The 17,131-nt window shown below is 40.4% G+C and overlaps 1 protein-coding gene across 1 annotated transcript in view; it reads left to right on the top strand.

Annotated features, from left to right (window-relative positions):
• The window catches only part of LOC126356272 (sodium-coupled monocarboxylate transporter 2-like), a 189,498-nt gene that overhangs the window by 102,504 nt on the left and 69,863 nt on the right, over positions 1-17,131 (top strand). The window contains exons 5-6 of the mRNA XM_050007123.1: positions 13,489-13,540; positions 13,691-13,758. Of these exons, the coding sequence (XP_049863080.1) occupies positions 13,489-13,540; positions 13,691-13,758 (120 nt within the window). The remainder of the gene's footprint in view (positions 1-13,488; positions 13,541-13,690; positions 13,759-17,131) is intronic.

Here is a 17,131-nt window from a genome sequence, read left to right as displayed (position 1 = left end):
AGCCAAAGTCTGTGTGTTGTTAAAGTACTTCAGCGCTGCCCTCAGGAAGCGATATCAGCGCTCGACAGTGCCATTGCTAATGGGGTGGTAACTAGTGGTCTTGTGATGGACATACCCAAAAAACTTGGCAAGCTGCGCAAACACGTCTGACTCAAACTGCCATCGCCGCGCGGGATAGCGGAGCGGTCTAGGGCGCTGCAGTCATGGACTGTGCGGCTGGTCTTGGCGGAGGTTCGCGTCCTCCCTCGGGCATGGGTGTGTGTGTTTGTCCTTAGGATAATTTATGTTAAGTAGTGTGTACACTTAGGGACTGATGACCTTAGCAGTTAAGTCTCATAAAATTTCACACACATTTGAACATTTTTTTCAAACTGCCCTCCGTGGTAGGCAGTGATATGCTGCAGGCACCTTAACGTCGCTAACCACACTGATGCAAAGGTAGAGGTTACTGCCTCTGGACGGCAGCTAAAACGATCGATCATTGTGAAAGGTAGCATTGACCATTCGATGGAGGAAGAATTCAGATGAAATGTGCAATTGTACCTGGAAAGTCACTGATTGGGGTGTGTACATGGTGAGACACTTGACACCTTTGTCATTGCGAACATGTCCTTATCCATTCTCGACAGTCCTCTTCTATGCCTGGCCACGCAAAACATAGGGACATGAGTTAAAAGGTGGGACGTATTCCTGAATGCCACAAGTTATGCATACTGTCGAAGGCTTGCCTTCTGAATGCATCTACCTTGGGTAGGAACACATAAGGTACTATCTGTAATTAGTGAGTCAGAATGTTTACAGAAAATTAGCTGCAGTTTACTAACAGTGCTGTCCACAATTTTGGCGGTGAAGCTACTGAAATCACAGTGCAAAAAGCAATTTTGTATGTGAAAAACGCATCGCCCTTAGAAAAATTTCCCTAGGCTGGGATCAAATACTTGAAAGTCAGTTAATACACTGTATTAATAAAGTTACTGAATTTAATAATGTTTTAATAAAGATTCTTGCTTTTATTAGTTAATTATCAGTATCAGCAGATTCTGACTCGGTGGATGAATTCGTTGAACAGATGCTTAACTCGAGTTGATTTGCTGCTCTTACTGTGGAAAAGAAAAAAATTCAAAAATCTGGCATAACAACGACTGATGGAAGTGGACGAAGTGCTTACATTAATTCGTGCCACGTATGATTTTTGAGTTTCAACGTAAATTATTTCTGTGTTGAAGTCATTCGAGTAGTGAAACAATCCATGGTACAACTGAACTAAACTGGCACATGTTAGCCGCTAAGAATCAATTACACATTAACAAATAAGATCGGCACTTAGGAAGCGACGAAACACTCAGCAAAACTGTCATACAACAGTGGACCCGCACAGGCATTATATACATTTTGGTACAATTAATGAAACACAATGAATTTTAATACATATTAGAATAGAAAATAAAACAGTATAAATCGTAAAATAAAATGACATTACGCAGTAGAGCCTAATGAATGTCACACAACCGTCTCATTCACAATGAAAATAGATATGTAAATACGGCAATACATATTGCATTTTAGTGAATTACGTGAATAATAACGAATATAACTTCTTCCTAGCATGTTTGCTAGCTTTAACAAAAATGTACTTCATTTCAGTAACAAAAGTCTGGAAGTTTCCTGAAATACCGTAGTTTGTTTGCATTATTTGCAAATTCTTGTTCCTGTTAGTTACAATAGCCGCATGTCACACAGACAGACACTGTAGCACCACATTTCGAAAGCTTCTATTCTCTTTTTGTCCAAACTATTTATCGTCCATGTTTCACTTCCATACATGGCTACACTCCATACAAATACTTTCAGAAACGACTTCCTGACATTTAAATCTATACTCGATGTTAACAAATTCTCTTCTTCAGAAACGCTTTCCTCCCCATTGCCAGTCTACATTTTATATCCTCTCTACTTCGACCATCATCAGTTATTTTGCTCCCCAAATAGCAAAACTCCTTTGCTACTTTAAGTGTCTCATTTCCTAGTCTAATTGCCTCAGCATCACCCGACTTAATTCGACTACATTCCATTATTCTCGTTTTGCTTTTGTTGATGTTCATCTTATATCCTCCTTTCAAGACAGTGTCCATTCCGTTCAACAGCTCTTCCAAGTCCTTTGCTGTCTCTGACAGAATTACAATGTCATCGGCGAACCTCAAAGATTTTTATTTCTTCTCCGTGGATTTTAATACCTTCTCCGAACTTTTGTTTCCTTTACTGCTTGCTCAATATACAGATTGAATAACATCGGGGTGAGGCTGCAACCCTGTCTTACTCCCTACCCAACCACTGCTTCCCTTTCATGTCCCTCGAAAGACAGTATTCCAATCAACATTGTCGAAAGCTTTCTCTAAGTCTACAAATGCTAGAAGCGTAGGTTTGCCTTTCCGTAATCTTTCTTCTAAGATAAGTCGTAAGGCCAGTATTGCCTCACGTGTTCCAGTATTTCTACGGAATCCAAACTGATCTTCCCCGAGGTCGGTTGCTACTAGTTTTTCCATTCGTCTGCAAAGAATTCGTGTTACTATTTTGCAGCTGTGGCTTATTAAACTAATTGTTTGGTAATTTTCACATCTGTCAACACCTGCTTTCTTTGGTATTGGAATTATTATATTCTTCTTGAAGTCTGTGGGTATTTCGCCTGTTTCATACATCTTGCTCACCAGATGGTACAGTTTTGTCAGGACTGGCTCTCCCAAGGCCATAAGTAGTTCCAATGGAATGTTGTCTACTCCGGGGGCCTTGTTTCGACTCAGGTCTTTCACTGCTCTGTCATACTCTTCACGCAGTATCGTATCTCCCATTTCATCTTCATCTACATCCTCTTCCATTTCCATAATATTGTCCTCAAGTACATCGCCCTTGTATAGACCCTCTATATATTCCTTCCACCTTTCTGCTTTCCCTTCTTTGCTTAGAACTGGGTTTCCATCTCAGCTCATGATATTCATACAAGTGCTTCTCTTTTCTCCAAAGGTCTCTTTAATTTTCCTGTAGGCAGTATCTATCTTACCCCTAGTGAGATAAGCCTCTACATCCTTACATTTGTCCTCTAGCCATCCCTGCTTAGCCATTTCGCACTTCCTGTCGATCTCATTTTTGAGACGTTTGTATTCCTTTTTGCCTGCTTCATTTACTGCATTTTTATATTTTATCCTTTCACCAATTAAATTCAATATTTCTTCTGTTACCCAAGGATTTCTACTAGCCCTCGACTTTTTACCTACTTGATCCTCTGCTACCTTCACTTCTTCATCCCTCAAAGTTACCCATTCTTCTTCTACTGTATTTCTTTCCCCCATTTCTGTCAATTGTTCCCTTATGCTCTCCCTGAAACTCTGTACAACCTCTGGTTCTTTCAGTTTATCCAGGTCGCATCTCCTTAAATTTCCAACTTTTTGCAGTTTCTTCAGTTTTAATCTACAGGTCATAACCAATAGATTGTGGTCAGAGTCCACATCTGTCCCTGGAAATGTCTTACAATTTAAAACCTGGTTCCTAAATCTCTGTCTTACCAATATATAATCTATCTGATACCTTTTAGTATCTCCAGAGTTCTTCCATGTATACAACCTCCTTTCATGATTCTGAAACCAAGTGTTAGCTATGATTAAGTTGTGCTCTGTGCAAAATTCTACCAGGTGGCTTCCTCTTTCATTTCTTACCCCCAATCCATTGTCACTTACTACGTTTCCTTCTCTCCCTTTTCCTACACTCGAATTCCAGTCACCCATGACTAATAAATTTTTGTCACCCTTCACTATCTGAATAATTTCTTTTATTTCATCATACATTTCTCCAATTTCTTTGTCATCTGCAGAGCTAGTTGGCATATAAACTTGTACTACTGTAGTAGGTATGGGCTTCGTATCTATCTTGGCCACAATAATGCGTTCACTATGCTGTTTGTAGTAGCTTACCCACATTCCTATTTTACTATTCATTATTAAACCTACTCCTGCATTACCCCTATTTGATTTTGTGTTTATAGCCGTGTAGTCACCTGACCAGAGGTTTTGTTCCTCCTGCCTCCTGCCCGATTAAGGGATCTTAAATTCCAGGGTCCAATCCGTAGAACACCAGTTTTCTTTCTCCTGATAACGGCATCCTCTTGAGTAGTCCCCGGCCGGAGATCCGAATGAGGGACTATTTTACCTCCAGAATATTTTACCCAAGAGGATGCCATCATCATTTAATCATACAGTAAAGCTGCATGCCCTCGGGAAAAATTACGGCCGTAGTTTCCCCTTGCTTTCAGCTGTTCGCAGTACCAGCACAGCAAGGCCGTTTAGGTTATTGTTACAAGGCCAGATCAGTCAATCATCCAGACTGTTGCCCCTGCAACTACTCAAAAGGCTGCTGCCCCTCTTCAGGAACCACACGTTTGTCTGGCCTCTCAACAGATACCCCTCCGTTGTGGCTGTACCTACGGTACGGCTATCTGTATCGTTGAGGCACGCAAGCCTCCCCACCAACGACAAGGTCCATGGTTCAGGGGGGGGGGGGGGGGGGGTATAAGGTTACTTTGCTTTAAAGAGATTGCTTCACACGGTTTCTTCTGTCTGTTAACGTAAAACTTGACTCGTTCCATGTCCCTTGAGGGACTCTCAGTAATGACGGGATTTATGGAACATGGTGTGTGAGTGACTGAATGGATGGATGAATGAATGAATCAATGAATGAATGTCGTTGATGGTCGTTACTCACCAGCCTTTGTTACTTTTTTAGTACCGTAGTTATGCGTTGGTGGAACACTGATCAGAAAAGAATTTGTTGTTCATTGGGTGTCACATATTTCTATAGAATAAAACTGGACATGGAAGGGCTAGGAGTGGATGGTATGAGATAAGAATAGCAGAAATAAGGCAATGGTGTGTTGATTTGTGAAGGGGATAATTGAAGGGAAATGTGATTATATAATGTAATTACTGTGCAAGGGGTATCAATGTGTGAAAGTCAAGAGCTGACATTATGAGGTTTTGTACCGTAGTTGTTGTTCAATGATGTAGAATCTATAGAGATGTTCTATGTTATATTGACAGTGTTCACATTATGCGTAGTATGGAAGCTAAAAAGGCTTCCTCTTGGGAAGACAAATATGGCTCTTGTTATATTTTTTGAGATTTTTCTTCTTAATGTGGTAAAACAATAGACAGCGACAAGAGTTGGACCTAGGTGACTCAAGAGTGCCACAATTTAAGAGTTATGTGGCCTGAATCAGTGGGTGGCCTGTATTAATGGGTAAAAATAAATTACTTCAGAATACCTGGAAGACCCAAGTGGTGAAAGAAATAATGAGGAAATATAGTGTTCAGATCTTCCTTTTACAGGGATATGGGTTAAGGAGGAAGAAGAGAAGCAAATACCAAAAATGCCTTTGAGCGGTTCACTGACTTCTGAATGCCAGATTAGTAAGTTGGTGGCACTAAAGCAGTTACTTCTTTGGGAGGAGGAATGTAGTGCACGTTTTATAAATAGTAAGAGCTCCTTCCCTTGTTTTAAGGGCCACTGTTCACGCGCGCCGACTACGTGGCATATATACACTCCTGGAAATTGAAATAAGAACACCGTGAATTCATTGTCCCAGGAAGGGGAAACTTTATTGACACATTCCTGGGGTCAGATACATCACATGATCACACTGACAGAACCACAGGCACATAGACACAGGCAACAGAGCATGCACAATGTCGGCACTAGTACAGTGTATATCCACCTTTCGCAGCAATGCAGGCTGCTATTCTCCCATGGAGACGATCGTAGAGATGCTGGATGTAGTCTTGTGGAACGGCTTGCCATGCCATTTCAACCTGGCGCCTCAGTTGGACCAGCGTTCGTGCTGGACGTGCAGACCGCGTGAGACGATGCTTCATCCAGTCCCAAACATGCTCAATGGGGGACAGATCCGGAGATCTTGCTGGCCAGGGTAGTTAACTTACACCTTCTAGAGCACGTTGGGTGGCACGGGATACATGCGGACGTGCATTGTCCTGTTGGAACAGCAAGTTCCCTTGCCGGTCTAGGAATGGTAGAACGATGGGTTCGATGACGGTTTGGATGTACCGTGCACTATTCAGTGTCCCCTCGACGATCACCAGAGGTGTACGGCCAGTGTAGGAGATCGCTCCCCACACCATGATGCCGGTTGTTGGCCCTGTGTGCCTCGGTCGTATGCAGTCCTGATTGTGGCGCTCACCTGCACGGCGCCAAACACGCATACGACCATCATTGGCACCAAGGCAGAAGCGACTCTCATCACTGAAGACGACACGTCTCCATTCGTCCCTCCATTCACGCCTGTCGCGACACCACTGGAGGCGGGCTACATGATGTTGGGGCGTGGGCGGAAGACGGCCTAACGGTGTGCGGGACCGTAGCCCAGCTTCATGGAGACGGTTGCGAATGGTCCTCGCCGATACCCCAGGAGCAACAGTGTCCCTAATTTGTTGGGAAGTGGCGGTGTGGTCCCCTACGGCACTGCGTAGGATCCTACGGTCTTGGCGTGCATCCGTGCGTCGCTGCGGTCCGGTCCCAGGTCGACGGGCACGTGCACCTTCCGCCGACCACTGGCGACAACATCGATGTACTGTGGAGACCTCACGCCCCACGTGTTGAGCAATTCGGCGGTACATCCACCCGGCCTCCCGCATGCCCACTATACGCCCTCGCTCAAAGTCCGTCAACTGCACATACGGTTCACGTCCACGCTGTCGCGGCATGCTACCAGTGTTACAGACTGCGATGGAGCTCCGTATGCCACGGCAAACTGGCTGACACTGACGGCGGCGGTGCACAAATGCTGCGCAGCTAGCGCCATTCGACGGCCAACACCGCGGTTCATGGTGTGTCCGCTGTGCCGTGCGTGTGATCATTGCTTGTACAGTCCTCTCGCAGTGTCCGGAGCAAGTATGGTGGGTCTGACACACCGGTGACAATGTGTTCTTTTTTCCATTTCCAGGAGTGTATATTAATAACATCAAATAACGTGAATGATACATAAAATCTGACATCTGTATATCTTCTGGTCAATAATCATTGTGGATAAGTGTTGCGAACTGACTCCATTTGACAATGTGTGGCTAGAATAGCGTAAGAATTATTGTATGTACATCAGTGTATTGTACATTTATATATTTTGTGAGAACTTTGTTATTACTGCTTAAATAAGACTTTTTAATCAGTTCTTTCACATCTGTGAAGGCCATTCCACATAAAATCTGTGGAAGGAACGTTAGTAAATATGTTTTTGTTTGTAAATATGTCTCATATAGTTTTGTTTGATGATGTGTTCTACATCCTTTAGGATCCTCTCACTATGGACCATGGAACTAAAATCTAACCAAGATATCTTCTTATCCTTGAGGTACTCTGTATTTCATACCAGTTTCATCACAAATGTTACATGTATTGGTAAACATTATCCAAAATGGCTGAAAGTTGAATGTCAAATAAACACAAAAACACAGCGCTTTACACGGCAGTTCGTCATTGAACAAATGTGGTAATACACATTATCTTTACAGATGAAAATATTTTATTTAGCATCCGAATTTCCTTTTAATAAATCATAAGTCGCTATCGATTTGGTATGAATTGTGCAAGTGTGTTTGTTATGTCTCTTGTTAATGTTCTTCCATTTATACTGCAGTTCTGCTTTGAGGTCTGATCTGCACCCTCTTTTGTAATTCACTACATAGATGTTCAGTAATGTTTACAGTGATTCCTCTTACTTGCGACATATACAATTAGTGAGTTTTTTTTACAGCATCACCTACCTTTTCGTTCCCTTTGTATGTCTACATCGATTATTACCATGTTGTTATTTTAGGAGTGGTACTGCACAGTGTCACAAAAACCTACCCAGAAATTTTTTGGATGTGATAGTAGCACTAAAAATCTCAGATCGTTTGTATTAGCGTTACGCATGACTGTGGAACGTCTGTCTGATAGTAGTAATATTACTCGAAGATACAATAAATGGTTCAAATGGTTCTTAATATCTGAGGTCATCAGTCCCCTAGAACTTGTTGTTGTGGTCTTCAGTCCTGAGACTGGTTTGATGCAGCTCTCCATGCTACTCGATCCTGTGCAAGCTTCTTCATCTCCCAGTACCTATTACAGCCTACATCCTTCTGAATCTGCTTGGTGTAGTCATCTCTTGGTCTCCCTCTTCGATTTTTACCCTCCACGCTGCCCTCCAATACTAAATTGGTGATCCCTCGATGTCTCAGAACATGTCTTACCAACCGATCCCTTCTTCTAGTCAAGTTGTGTCACAAGCTCTTCTTCTCCCCAATTCTATTCAATACCCCCTCATTAGTTAAGTGATCTACCCATCTAATCTTCAGCATTCTTCTGTAGCACCACATTTCGAAAGCTTCTATTCTCTTCTTGTCCAAACTATTTATCGTCCATGTTTCACTTCCATACATGGCTACACTCCATACAAATATTTTCAGAAATGAGTTCCTGAAACTTAAATCTATACTCGATGTTAACAAATTTCTCTTCTTCAGAAACGCTTTCCTTGCCATTGCCAGTCTTCATTTTATATCCTCTCTACTTCGACCATCATCAGTTATTTTGCTCCCCAAATAGCAAAACTCCTTTACTACTTTAAGTTTCTCATTCCCTAATCTAATTCCCTCAGCATCACCCGACTTAATTCTACTACATTCCACTATCCTCGTTTTGCTTTTGTTGATGTTCATCTTATATACTCCTCTCAATACACTGTCCATTCCATTCAACTACTCTTCCAAGTCCTTTGCTGTCTCTGACAGAATTACAATGTCATCGGTGAACCTCAAAGTTTTTATTTCTTCTCCATGGATTTTAATACCTACTCCAATTTTTCTTTTGTTTCCTTCACTGTTTGCTCAATATACAGACTGAATAACATGGGGGAGAGGCTACAACCCTGTCTCACTCCCTTCCCAACCACTGCTTCCCTTTCATGCCCCTCAACTCTTGTAACTGCCATTTGGTTTCTATACAAATTGTAAATAGCCTTTCGCTCCCTGTATTTTACCCCTGCCACTTTCAGAGTTTGAAAGACAGTATTCCAATCAATATTGTCGAAAGCTTTCTCTAAGTCTACAAATGCTAGAAACCTAGATTTGCCTTTCCTTATTCTTTCTTCTAAGATAAGCCATAGGGTCAGTATTGCCTCACGTGTTCCAACATTTCTACGGAATCCAAACTGATCTTCCCCGAGGTCGGCTTCTATCAGTTTTTCCATTCGTCTGTTAATAATTTGCAATAGTATTTTGCAGCTGTGACTTATTAAACTGATAGTTCGGTAATTTTCACATCTGTCATCCCCTGCTTTCTTTGGGATTGGAATTATTATATTCATCTTGAAGTCTGAGGGTATTTCGCCTGTCTCATACATCTTGCTCACCAGATGGTAGAGTTTTGTCAGGACTGGTTCTCCCAAGGCCGTCAGTAGTTCTATTGGAATGTTGTCTACACCAGGGGCCTTGTTTCGACTCAGGTCTTTCAGTGCTCTGTCAAACTCTTCACGCAGTATCATATCTCCCATTTTATCTTCATCTACATCCTCTTACATTTCCATAATATTGTCTTCAAGTACGTCGCCCTTGTATAGACCCTAGAACTTAGAACTAACTAAACCTAACTAACCTAAGGACATCACACACATCCGTGGCTGAGGCAGGATTCGCGCCTGCGACCGTAGCAGTCGCGCGCTACCGCACTGAAGCACCTAGAACCGCTCGGCCGCCACGGCCGGCTTTCTTTCTGTGCTTATGCTATTATGTCATGTGTTCACCTTTAACATACTTTGTTTTGCTAATAGCTATTTTTATGTTAGTGTGATTATCATGTTGCACGTTCTTATCCTTAACGACTTCTGGTAGGGGCGATGGACATAGAAGTTGTGGCATAGGACTGTCAACGCATGCAGACACCTTATTCTCACATTAAAACATAATGGACTCGACGTCAAGTATACCTGTATTGGAAAAATAAATTCACCCATCAGAGAAGCATGTTTCATGAATGATGGAAGATCTTGTAAATCGCAATGGTTTGTGGTTTATCCGTGGCTACATTACGAAGAAAAGAGTGGCAGTGTTTTCTGCTATGACTGCATTTGGTCCATCCACTTAGTGAACAATAGAAGACCACAGAAAGAGACGGCTTTTCTTAAAGAAGGTTTCTGTGACCGGCAAAAAAGCTTCGCAAAAGTTCAAGATACACAAGAAAAGTCTTTTTCATCGAGAGCCTTTCGCAGTTATTTAGCAACGTGAAAACAGCACACCTGTGATTGCCCTTATAGCGCGATATCTGCTGACCGACCAGGAGAAAGCTAGAACCGCTTTAGTAGTAATTATCAGTCCACTCCTTTTTCTTGATCGACAGGAAACGCATTGATAGGTCATGAAACGGTCTCTGGGAACCTCATGGCACTTCTCGATGAGAGGAAGAACAATTTATGTGCCAGAACTATGGCTGCAACGCCGTGACTCTTGGTTGGCGCCAGCGATACAAAACGAAATAATGAAATTTATGGCTCACATGATCCAGCGAGATATTGTGCAGCAAACACAAAATTCCCCATTTTACAGAATTATGGCAGATTCAACAATGGACGTGACTGTCCAGGAGCAATTCACTCTGTGTACGTTGCGTTGACCCTGAGACGCTCGAAATAAAAGAACTTTTTCTGATTTTATGTAGTATGCAGGACTCCAAGGTGCAAACACTAGCAACTATCATTAAAGATATCTTTCTAAGACTCTCACTAGAAATTGAGTTTCTATACCCCCACTGTTTCGATGATCCAGCAAATACGTCTGGGCATAACAAAGGTGTGAAGGAAATTCTTCTTCAAGACCAGCCAAAGAATTGTTACATCTGCTGCAGCAATCGTTGTTTGGATCTGGCACTGCACGACGTTTCAAGAAGCTGTGATCCATTGTGTGACGTACTGATAATTGTGAAAGACATCTCAAATATAATTCTAGAATCCGCAAAAAGGAAAAACGTGTATGCAGATGCCGCTACCGTGAAGTATCGATGAGACGAATTCAAACGCAAAAACTCAACGACTGATTCCAACGTGCCCCACCCGACAGGCTGTTATAGTAAAATCTTTGACACGTTTCTGGAAAAACTATGAGTGGGTCCAGAAAACAATGATCGAAATATTGAATGTACTGAGCTCACTAAGAGACAAAAGGAGGTCAATCCTGCGGGGCTATGCAAGGCGGATCAAAAAGATTGAAAGTATTTTATGTAACAGTAGCAACTGAAATGTTTGTATTGTGTAAGGAACTGACCAAATCCCTACAGAATCCACTCCCAGCCGGAGTGAAACATTCTGTAGAGGTTCTAAAAGTGGCTCTTGCAAATCTTAGGAATACAGAAGCATTTGATATGCTGTTAGAGAAATCCAAAGATTATTCTAAAAACATAAATATGAAAGACTCAAATATCTCACTACCAAGGAAAATACAAGTGAACTTGCAACACACAGAAACACAATATGTCCCCGAAGAATTGTCTCAAGAACGAAAACTTAGGAAAGATTTGTTTGAAATTCTTGATCTCCTTCTGAATGAGACTAATCGAAGGTTCAACCAAGAGGATCTAAAGCAAATATACCATCTTGAAGAGCTAGGTACTTATTATGTCCTCCCAAACATATTCTCCATCTACACGATGTTTGGAAGAATTGCTTGAAGTTCAGACAACAGACTTAAACCTGGACAGGCTTCATGCATAGCTCCACATGCTGCAAACCATTACGACTGGTGTACAACCATGTAATGTATCCTCTATTGAAAAAAAAAGACTCATTGCTGAACCTGGTAGGGTTAAAGAACTCTTTCAGGTTGTTATTCGCCTCATCATTTTGATTCTGACAGCTCCAGTATCGTCAGCATACTCTGACTGATCATCCAGTGACGTGAGATGATTTAAAACTTGCCTCAAATCAACAATGACGCAGTCAAGACTCACCCATCCACTCCTCCTCCCAGTTCACCAAGACAGGGCTGGAAAAATTAATCTTATGGATGTCATGAAAGAATTTGTTTTCCGAAATGTTGAAAGGAAAATTACGTTTGGAAATAGTACATAAAATTTTTTAGTCTAAATAAAAGCAAAATAAATGGTTTCTTCTGTTTGAAACAAATTATGTTTTTCTTTTTTCAATAAGATGTGATGTACAGTGTTTGTAAAATAGTAATAACAACAAAAGGTTTCTCTCTGGCCAATTGATATTGCAGTCTACAGTAAATATGACTCCTTTTCGTAAACAATCTCAAAGCAAAGAAGGACCAATGCCTTCCGAGAGAAATGATGTCTTTTTACAAATGAAAGCAACGAAATTGTTTTCAAGAGCACAACCTATAAAATAGGGTCCATATTAGTATTAATAGGTTGTTTTTCTCTGTAGAACTACATAGTGCTGGTTGCATAACACACTTCCCCACACTATTGGCATGCACATATTCTTAAAGGTTTTACTGAAAGACAAAATCGGTAAATGGGTTTGATTGCCCCCACTCCCCGCTAAAGAAGTAGTTGGTATACCACTGAACATGTTGATAATATCATTGCCTCTTGCAATCATATTGCATATAAATTGTTTAAAGTATACAATACATGCTAATTACAGATCTAACTGGTACTTCATCAGTGAATTAGAAGTTGAAAAACAGGCTAATAATTTTATACAGAAAGAATAAATTAATGTTAAGATTACATTTCTTGATAATATTCATTACAATAAAATAACTTATCCTTGTAAACCAAAACCCATTAGTGTGACTGCCCTTGCCAGACAGGTGTCACAGAGACCTTATTGCGTCCAGACACTTGATCAGTGCATTGATTTCATTCCAGGATTATCCCAGTACTCATTTCATTTCATTTATAGTACTGGTACATCTTACTTTATCACAGGATAGCCTGTAATGAGTGAAAGGTAATAATTTTACAAAGCTCCAAATTCCCCTGATAATGTATACTGTTTTCTGCCACTGATACGCATCCACAGAAATTTTGGAAAGTCAGCCCCTGTGTCACTGCTTAATATGACATTGCATGATAAATATGGCACCAGTAGTCTAATCCTTGACATGTCAATTAATTGAGCTTTTATATGAATGAAAGCAATCTTTCTGGACATATGGCAAAAAAATCTTCATGCTATTGGCAAATACCTACTCATTTGTTTTATGTGACTACAAAGTTGTTGACACAATTTTTTCAGTAAATGTAATAGCTGTATGACTCTATATGTAACATAACATTTTAATTTTATTATTACTGCAGCACTCCTTTACTAAAAAATGAATATTATAAATGGACTTATGAATAACCACTTACTAATTCCAGAAAAGCATGCAGTACAGTGTAAGTATGAATTGGTAATTAATTGTCTAACTGTAGTACACATGATCTCTGTTTCAGATGCTCTATATTCCCATAGTCATCTATGTTCCAGCCCTTGCTTTCAGTCAAGGTTAGTTTGTCTTCTAGAGTGTTGTTCTTTATGGTTATTAATGGAAAATGGTGCAGAAATGTTTGTTTTTAATATTAATTATTGATACAAAAGAATGTATTAATCTTCAGTTCTGTCATACAAACAGAAATCAATGTTATTTCCTTTCAGTTACAGGTTTCAACTTGCATTTAGTAACACCTGTTGTTTGTATTGTGTGCATCTTTTACACAATGTTGGTGAGTAACCTTTTACTGTCCTTCCTGTAATCATAGACATGAAAATACATAATTTAAAATTTTGAATGCTTTCAGTTATCAGAAAAGATTGATGTAAGCTTATGCATTTCAATGAAATATTATCTTAACACAAAAAACTTACTTGTGCTGTAAACAAATTTACATTTTATGGATTAGGTGATTTCACCTGTTCTGGTGAATTTGGTCCTGCCATCTCTTCTGTGGCAATTACTTATGTTGTAAATTGAAGGCAGTGTGAGGAGAAAGGAAAGGAAAGAGAGTGAACTGTTGATGTCAGCTGCATCAGGACTTTGTGCAGAATCATTTGGGACGAGTGAAAATGTGTGCCAGACTGGGATTTGAACCTGGGTCTCTTGGATACTATGCAGTTGCATTATCCACCTTGCAACATGGACGCAGTGTTTATCACAACTGCATGGACTACCTCAGCATGCCTCCCAGCTGACCTACATTGCTCCCTACACACAGTGCATGTCCATGTCTTCCATGCCTGCTACTTTGAGATTCCTTGGGGTAGGTTGATACATAACTGTGCATCTGCAGTGGAGGTTGTGGATTCATTGACCATCAAGGCAAATCAGTTATATGAATGCTTGGTGCCTGTGCTTCCATACATGTCTGAAAGAACAGACATTACACATTCATATTGTTGGAACTACTTATTTTTGAGATAACAAATAATATATCGAACAAACTTGGATATTTATTTGCTGCATAGTTACACACACAACATACTGGGAAGAATGGGTATGTACAATAACAATACAAAGATAGTGGACTGCAAAGAAAATGCACACAGCAAAAAGTTGTGAGAACCAAAGATAATAAATCACTGAGGCAAATAAATTTGTCCTTCTTTCACACATTTTCAACACTCCCACTTAAAGAGGGCTCAAATTTATTATCAAGTGTTTAGAAGTTTCTCACAAATATCCTGAATGCTTCGGATGTTCAACAACTTCATCTGCATCTGAAGTGTCACCTTTAGTAATGGCTTGGTTAGTAAATCAGCCTGCTGGTCCTTGGATGGAACATGCTCTAGTACAAACTCATTCTCCTTGTACTTATTGTGCACAAAGTGATAACATATGTCGATATGCTTACTTCTTTGATGAAACTCTGGGTTTTTAACAAGTTTCACTGCACTTAAATTGTCAATATTCAAAGTTGTTTTTATTTTGCTGAACAAAGCCAGGTCATTGAACAAACTTTTCACCCAAACAATTTCTCTCACTGTCTGACTGGCTGCAATGTATGCAGTCTCAGTTGTAGAAAGTGCTACCACTCTCTGCTTTGTTGAGGCCCAAGTAATAGTGGATTCAATGAGCTTTACCAACATACCAATTGTAGATCTCCTAGTTTCTGCATCACCAGCATGATCTGCATCACTGCAGGCATGAAGGTAATTCTCCTGCTTTGAAGGAAAATAAAGTCCATAGTCCATAGTGCCATTAACATATTTCAGGATCCTTTTTACAGCACTCTAATGTATTTTCATTGGTTTCTAGAGATACTTACTGGCACTGTTGACAGTGAAAGTGATGTCTGTGCATGTTCCTATTAATGAATACATCAGACTACCCACAGCTTGCCTATATGGAACATTGGACATGTCCTTCTCCCCCTTCACCCCCTCTCACCTTTTATGCAGGTCAACACGCATCTGACGATGATGGTCTGCAGGAACTGTTGCAGGGTTACCCTCCTCCATCCTGAAGTGGCATAAAACCTTCATGGCATAAGTCTCTTGATGCAGAAAAATAGAGCCATCTTCTAATCATTCTACCAGCAGGCCAAAGTATGTATCCAATTTTCTGAATGTGATGTCAAATTCTCTTTGTAGTTCACTAAGCAAAAGGTTAATGGTAGAAGGATCTTCAGCAGCTATCAGACCATCATCCACATGTACTGCCAAGATTAATGGATTATTTATGTAGTGATTGGTGAATACACATGGATCTGCATTTGCTGGCTGATGTCCAAACTTTCATAAAGCTGTTGTGAAATGTTGGTTCTAGCACCTGGAAGCTTGTTTCAGGTGATACAAACTTCGATTTAGTTTCCACACATGGTCAGTTCCATCTTCAAAACCATTTGGTTGATCCATATAAATGTTCTCTGCTAAATTTCCATAAAGAAAAGCAGTTTGGAAATCAAATTGTTCAAGACACATTTCTGGATGCTGCAATGGATAATTATATACAAATTGAGCCAAATCTAGCCACTGGACTGTAAGTTTCCAGATAATTGATACCTGCAACTTGCTTGAAACCTCTAGCCACAAGTCTAGCCCTGAAATGTGGAGCATCATCACTGTTAGAATTCTTGATTTTGTACACCCATTGGTTATCAGTGACTTGGTGATGTGCAGGTAGATCCACTAATGTCCAGGTTTGGTTAGCTTCCAAGGAATTAATTTTATCATTCATAACATCTTCCCACTTTCCTGCCTCATCACACGTAACTGCTTTGTCATATGTTTCTGGTTCACCAATATCTAAAATGGATACATGATTCTCATATCTTGCTGGCAGTCTTAATGATCTGCAATCTCTTAATCAATATTTCCTATCAGACTGAACAGCTCCATCAGCTACTGCTTCCCATTCACTGATATCACCAGAATGTGCATCATTGTCTCCTTCTTCACATGCTTCTGTAGAATCCCTCATTACAGGAATAGTTTGAAGGTTGGCTTCTACAGATGATAAACTATTTTCAGGTAAGAAAAAGTTCACTGCTTTTGGTGTTGATGTTTCACATTTGCTGCAGTTGTCCTTAAACAGTTTCCCTGTAATAGTAACATCTCTGTGGACATTTACTTGTCACAGGTCTAGAAACCACACACGAAAACCTTTCACCTTTTTGCTCATAGCCAACAAAATACCCGTTTTTATCCTCTGCACCCCATTTTTGCCTCTTCTCTTTAGGAACATGGACATAAATTTCTTCACCAAAAGTTCTGAGGATTTTTAAGCTTGGTTTCTTCCCTAGCCACAGCTCACATGGCACAACTCCCCTTTCTTTAGTTGTTCGAGTCAAGCTTAGTGTGAATACTGTATAATTCACTGCTTCTGCCCACATTTCAGTTGGCAGTTCACCTGCATGCATACAAGTCCTGGCTAACTCAACAACAGTTCTGTTTTCCCTTTCAATGGCTCCATTCTGTTGTGGACTATATGACACTGTTTTCTGTTGCAATATGCCATACTGGTTAATCAAATTGGCAATCACTTCATTAAAAAAATCTAATCCATTATCTGTTCTTAATGTCTTTATGCCTCTGCACAAATGTTTCTCACTCACTTTAAAGAAATTTTTTAAACATTCATCTGTGCCTGATTTATTCTTG

This window comes from Schistocerca gregaria, chromosome 3 (genome assembly GCF_023897955.1).
Source record: "Schistocerca gregaria isolate iqSchGreg1 chromosome 3, iqSchGreg1.2, whole genome shotgun sequence".
NCBI classification, from domain to species: domain Eukaryota; kingdom Metazoa; phylum Arthropoda; class Insecta; order Orthoptera; family Acrididae; genus Schistocerca; species Schistocerca gregaria.
The sequence above is the reverse complement of the archived record's forward strand: the minus strand, read 5'-3'. Positions and strand labels throughout refer to the sequence as shown.